This window comes from Orycteropus afer, unplaced genomic scaffold, assembly GCF_000298275.1.
Source record: "Orycteropus afer afer isolate SDZICR_OR568_19922 unplaced genomic scaffold, OryAfe1.0 scaffold00022, whole genome shotgun sequence".
Taxonomy (NCBI): domain Eukaryota; kingdom Metazoa; phylum Chordata; class Mammalia; order Tubulidentata; family Orycteropodidae; genus Orycteropus; species Orycteropus afer.
Genome location: NW_006921609.1, coordinates 8,571,707 through 8,578,538, shown reverse-complemented (window position 1 = coordinate 8,578,538; position 6,832 = coordinate 8,571,707). Strand labels below are relative to the sequence as shown.

Here is a 6,832-nt window from a genome sequence, read left to right as displayed (position 1 = left end):
CAGAGTAGGAGGTGGCATCTAAATGTGTAAGTATTAAAAAGGTCTTTATTTACAGGAGACATATATGACTGTTGTGTTGTCCTAAGCTACAAAAAAAACAAAACAAGTTTATTATTGTGGGATTAATTTAAATATAACAACAGCGCAACACACTGTCATCGAGTTGGGTCTGACTCATAGGACCCCTCCTTGGATTTCTGAGGCAGTATCGCTACAGAAGTAGATTACCCAACCTTCCTTCCAGGGAAGGAAGTCCCTAAATGGTGCAAATGGTGAAAGTGTTGGCCTGCTAATTATATGTTGGAAGTTTGAGTCCACCTAGAGGCACTGAGGAAGAAAGGCTTCTTATCTACTTGCAGAAGAATCAGCTATTGAATGAATACACTACTCTGATACACTTGAGGTCAAGATTAGTTGGAATTGTTTCAAAGGTGGCATATTTTGTTTTTTAATTTAAAGATGGCACAATTGACTAGGAGGACATTCAACAAGTATAAGTTGAATAGTTAAGTAAGTATAGGTCTAACTTTGCAGATCATAAAAGAACTTTTGTGCCTCTTATAATTTTAAAGATCGTTTACAAAACTAATTTGCATTTCCATTCTGGAAACTCTCGTCTCATGTTTTATAGTGTGATGCTATGTGCCCATAAATACAAGGGCAGTTTGTAATGTGGTCAGAGCACAAGCTTTGAAAGTAGCCAGTGGTGTGTTGGAGCAGTCATTCTACATAATTAATAGTTGAGTATTCAGGTGTTATGCACCTTTTGTTAAGTCACTGGTACCTTAAAATTGGCCATGATGGGAGTATTTATGCCTTGGAAATCAGCAAACACTACAAATCTTAGTTCTTTTTTTCCCCCCCTTTGAGAAGTGGTTTGCCAGTTCACCACTGATGCAAACACTTACTAATTTAAATACCAGCTTTTACACTTAATAGCTCTAGTTAATTCTTTCCTTCAATCCTTCCTCTGGAAAATGGGTGTAATCATTTGTATGTCATAGAGTTGCTTTGAGGATTAAATGAATTAATTTATATAATTATTTAATACATACTTACTAAATATCTGATCATATTGATAACCAAAAATTATGAAAGTGACAGCTATGAAGAGAAAATCAGAGGCAGGAGGTACATGAAAAATTCTACTACAACAACAGTAAAATTGTTGCTGTATTTGCAGTTATAAATGTGAATGAGCAAGTGATTGTAAGTATCCAGTGGGACAGCATCCAATGAACTCAAGGCTTTACTCACCATAGAGTGATTGCTGTATGCTTGTCCACGCTCCCCAAAGGGTGATGATGGAGAACCAGTTCCATCCCAGGTGTTATCTTGGTTAGCTCGTTGCTCTGGGACAGGCTCATATAAGCTGTCCATAGAACCCTCCTATGAAACAGAGATTTATGAGTCAAAGAATGACAGAATTATAATTTTCCTTCAAAAATCTAATTTATTTACCCACATTTCTGTAGTACCCCATCTAAATTATCCTGGACATAGGTACTCAGAGTTGATAGAATGCCAATTTACAACAGTGAACAAGACAGTGAAGAAAGATATTCTTGCTCTTTATTACAGACCCAGGATTTTAAACAAGACTTTAAGTGTTGGGGAGGCATGCACAAAATGAGACAATTCCTCAAGATGCTTCATGAAGACATTAAGGTACTAAAATACTCAGGGCACCAATAAACTGTGTACGGTATCTGGTCACAGACTCTAGTCATATATATGCCTCTAATTAGTACTACATCTTTATGTAAGAAATAATCTGCTGTTACTAGAAAGTAGAAAATCAGCTTCTTGAATTGTAAACCAACAGTTTCATTTACTTTACAGAGTAGTCATGAGAACAAAATGATACAATGTATGCTTTGAAATAGCAAAAGTATTTCCAAGTGAAAAACAAAGCATTAATATTAATGTTTAGATCATTCATATTAATAAATAATATGAAGTTTATTTGTTTTTATCCTTTTATGGAATAATCAATTTTTAAATGCATATGCATTTACAGTTGAAATCATTGTGAATTACATTATAAGTCTCCAGTGTAATTTGTATTTGGGAAGTAAACTTATTCACTGAATTGGTTTTATTTTGTTTTCCTTTGAAGATGGAATTGGTCTAGTTCTGCATCATATAAAAAGAATCTTAAAGGAGAGGTGTACACTTTGTATATTGAAAGTTTCTAGAAATATTAATTGGTGATGCCGATAAGGATGCTATCAGTATAGGTGTTTGAGGGATTAATAAAGGGGCTTCTTGCTTGAAGCAATGAGTTCAAAATCAAATATTGAAAATGTTCTCATTTTTTAAATATTCCAATAATACCAGAAAGAGGTTTACTTGTGTTTTATTGACTATGCAAAGGCATTTGATTGTGTGGATCATGACAAATTATGGATAACATTGAGAAGAATGGGAATCCCTGAGCACTTGATTGTACTCATGAGGAATCTGTACCTTGACCAGGAGGCTGTCGTTCGAACAGAACAAGGGGACGCTACATGGTTTAAAATCAAGAAGGGAGTGCGTCAGGGTTGTATTCTTTCTCCACACTTATTCAATCTATATGCTGAGCAAATAATCCGAGAAGCTGGACTATAGGAAGAAAAACGTGGTATCAGGATTGGAGGAAGAATCATTAACAACCTGAGATATGCAGATGATACAACTTTGCTTGCTGAAAGTGAGGATGACTTAAGGCACCTACTGATGAAGGTTGAAGAATACAGTCTGCAGTATGGATTACATCTCAACATAAAGAAAACAAAAATCCTCACAACTGGACCAATGAGCAGCATCACAATAAATGGAGAGAAGATTGAGGTTGTCAAGGAATTCACATTGCTTGGTTCTACAATCGATGCCAACGGAAGCAGCAGTCAGGACATTAGACGACGTGTAGCATTGGGAAAGTCAACTGTGAAGGAACTGTTTCAAGTGCTGAGGAGCAAGGATATCTCCTTGAGGACTAAGGTGCGCCTGACACAAGCCATGATATTTCCAATCACCTTGTATGCATGTGAGAGCTGGACAATGAATAGGGAAGACCGAAGAAGAGTTGATGCTTTTGAGTTGTGGTGCTGGTGAAGAATGCTGAAAGTACCATGGACTGCTAAAAGAACTAACAGATCTGTCCTGGAGGAAGTGCAGCCAGAATGCTCCTTGGAAGCAAGAATGGCCAGACTTCGTCTCACCTATTTTGGTCATGTTGTAAGAAGGGACCATTCCCTGGAGAAGGATGTCATGCTTGGTAGGGTGGAGGGTCGACGAAAGAGGGGGAGGCCTTCAACGAGATGGATTGATACAGTGGCTGCGATGATGGGCTCGAGTATAGCAGGGATTGTGGGGCTGGTGCGGGATCGGGCAGTGTTTCGTTCTGCTGTGCATGGGGTCGCTATGAGTCGGAAACGACTCGACGGCACTTAACAACAACAACAACAACAATGTAAGCAAAGTATATGTACTACCTATGTTTATAATTTCAGGCAATATGCTGTGCAGTTTCATATTTTAAGCATTCCTGCTCCAAACACATGGCAAAGTGGGGAAATAATTAAAAAGCCTTGCTTTGAGGATTCAATTAGTTAACTTATAACTCATTGTCATTGAGTTGATTCTGACTCACAGGAGAACCCAAAACCTAAGAGAAACTCAAAGAGGTGAGTGAAACTACCACTGCTGATGGAAAGGTTGGAGGTTCAAGTTCACTCAAGAGGGACCTTACAAGAAAGGCCTGGTGACCTACTTGTGAAAAGTTATCCACTGAAAACCTTATGGAGCACAGTTCTACTCTGACACACGTGGGGTCACCATAATTCAGAGCCGAGTATATAATATAGACAGCAACTGGATTTTTTCCCCCACTGCTTTATGTAAGGCAAACCAAACCAAACCAAACTCACTGCTGTCCAGTCAGTTCCGACTCATAGTGACCCCTCCGTGCGCTTCCAAGGCGATATCACTACAGAAGTAGATTGCCCAATTTTGCTTCCAAGGAGTGGCTGGTGGGTTTGAACCACCAGCCTTCTGTTAGCAGTCAGATGCCTTAGGGGCTATGACAGCATTCACACCTACAAAAGGATAATGGAAAAAAAAAAAAAAAAACCAACCTTCTGCTAGCAACTTCTGGGGCTCCTCTTTCTAGGAAGCTGTGGGCCAGAAAGCAGAATTTAACAACACAGCCTCTAAATGGGTATCCAAAACAGCTTACTAGCTGGTTCAGAGATAGGATCAGCAATATACCAAATATCAGTTTGGGGTGGCATCCCTGGACCTGGAATGTGAGCACTGGTTCCAAATTAGATTCTGGAGTCAGAGGGGCATGCATAAAATTGTATCCCTGCTTCCTTTTTGAAAGATAGACCCCATTTCCAAGTTTATAGATCCAAAATAATAGCAATCAACTTTAATGGATTATTTATAGTATCCTTGGTGCAGAATGGATAGTTCATTAAATCTCTGCTTTTATATTTCTCTTAAAAACTCCATTTATGAAAAGATTTACAATTATCCCTACAATTTTAAATATGAGAACATTTAACTCTTTCACTGCTTTTCCTTACTGGTAATTTTTATGTGATGCTTAGTATTTAAAATCATCTACTTTCTAGACATTTAAGGTCCATATATTTATACAGACCTTCGTTTTTTAATTTCATAAGCTTCCTTTCCACTAAATCAGAAGTTTTCACTCTCTCCTTTAAAATGTATACTCCCATATGTTCACATTCATACAGACACAGATAAAATATGCTTTGGATTATGCACAGACCCCTGGCAAAAGCTGTAATCCCACCACCTTTTCACAGCTGATAACAGGACAGTGGGGTGTTGTAACACTATGGTAGAGGCCTATGTGTATAATAATTGTACTTATTTACTTCACAAGAAGGAATAAAAACAATTAAAAAATTTTTTTTTCAAAAAATTTAATGCACATTTTCTTATTAAAGTAATTAATTTTGATAACAAATAAACTTTGGAATTCTCGATTCCGTCCGCTCGAATATGGTTTTGAGCAAGTAATGTCTTAAGGACAACTCTAAAAGACAGAAAAGAGTCACAATCATATAGAGTCCATGAGGCATGGCTTTGAAGCAATCCTTTTTGAATGTGTGCTCCCTTTCCTATATTACAGAGAAAGACAATCATGCTCATTACATAGTTGTACATCTTTAGCAGCAGGATTACAAACGTATGCCACACTATGCTGAACCCATGTTATGTTATAGAAACATTAGCATACTGATTATATTATCATTCAGAACAATTTTAGAAGGCAATCGTTTCTGGTGCTACACTGCTTATTTCCATAGGAAGTATATTCATATAAAACATATATGGTCTTTCAGAACAACTAGAAAAGAAGGCATAATACCACTTAAATCAACTGAAATGGGATTTCTCTAGTCAGATGTATATGGCACAAATCAGAGTGGAGAGCTGGCAGTTATTTTGTAAATTGGGACTATATAGGCAACCCAAACTCGATGATTCAGCCATCCACACTCACAGCTGCATTTGATTTTTCAAGATGCTGTTAGATTAAATCCCTTATCTTGGCTTAAAATGCCTCCTGTTTAGGTATTACAACGTATGTCAGCACCATCTCTAGTGATTATGTTAATCTTATTTGCAATTTGGAAAGAAAATAAACCTCAGGGTAAGCCATTTTATTTCTCCAAATGACAGGGATCTCCCAAAGACATCTTGAAAAACCAGTGAACAGGCATAATGTCCTGCTGTAAACACAGATAGAAATGAATAAAATTATTTCTGAAATCAATTTTTAAGCATTGGCAGATGGTCACAATTGCAGGTTATAGTTATAAGGTAATTCCAGATATGTGACTACCTGGTAACTTTCACTGATTCACTTTAAGCTAAAGAAAAACTGTAAGAAAAATTTTGAGGTGCTTATACTCTTGAATGAGCACATCTCCAGGACTGGATTAATCTATTGTACCTTACATTTACAGTGCTGTGTAATTCAGAAAGTGCCCCATGGAAGCTTAACCAAGCCAACATTGAAGGAAAATCATCAGTCAAACAATGAGGAGGAAATTTTGATTCTTGAATCTCTGAAAGCAAAGCAAGTAACCCATACGGCATTCTTCTAAGTAATGCTGATTACTAATATCCTTTGGAAAACATTTACATTTGCCCCTTATTCTTTAGTTAGGATCACTTGTTTTGCAAAAATTTTTGTCATACTCATAATAAATAGAAGAAAATGGTTCCTCAAAAATACTATTTACAGAAAATTATACTGACAAATTCAGCCTCAAAATATTAAGTACCCAATAATTGTTGTAGATAAATGTACATTGTATGTAACTTATTCCTCCCTGAATAGAGTTGCTTTATGCCCTTAAGGAAAGCATACCCTTTCTCTGTCCTTTTCTAATACAGACTTTCTTATGATATCCTAAATGAATTAATATTACCACTTAGGAAGTTTAGAGTGTACCTTAATTTCTTTCATTGTAGTTGACAAGTTAAAATAAAAATGAGGACACACATGGTCCATGAAAAGAAACTTACCAATGAAAAGCAGAAAAGATTCATTTTGGTCAGCTTGAGTCCGTTGTTGCTGTGTGTTAGACTATGGATGCTCCGTATAGCTACTCTTGCCTTCCCAGCTGTTTGGCCAGTTCTCATGGGAGATTATTACAAAGTGAAATCCCTGCAATAATCCAGGAGATTGGGGGACCATTATCAAATGAGATAGGTCTTTATTGAACAAGCCATTTCCTAAATTAATGCAAAATCCTGACTGACAAAATCAGAGAATGAGATGTACCAGTATCTGTGTTACCAG

General features: G+C 37.0%; 1 protein-coding gene across 1 annotated transcript in view; it reads right to left on the bottom strand.

The window, feature by feature from the left end:
• Positions 1 to 6,123, bottom strand: part of SAMSN1 (SAM domain, SH3 domain and nuclear localization signals 1) — a 258,586-nt gene extending 252,463 nt beyond the window's left edge. Inside the window, exons 1-3 of the mRNA XM_007934912.1 lie at positions 5,978 to 6,123; positions 4,990 to 5,053; positions 1,258 to 1,389 (exon numbers count right to left, since the gene is read on the bottom strand). Coding sequence (XP_007933103.1) covers positions 1,258 to 1,389; positions 4,990 to 5,053; positions 5,978 to 6,123 — 342 coding nt within the window. The remainder of the gene's footprint in view (positions 1 to 1,257; positions 1,390 to 4,989; positions 5,054 to 5,977) is intronic.
• Positions 6,124 to 6,832: the final 709 nt, after the last annotated feature.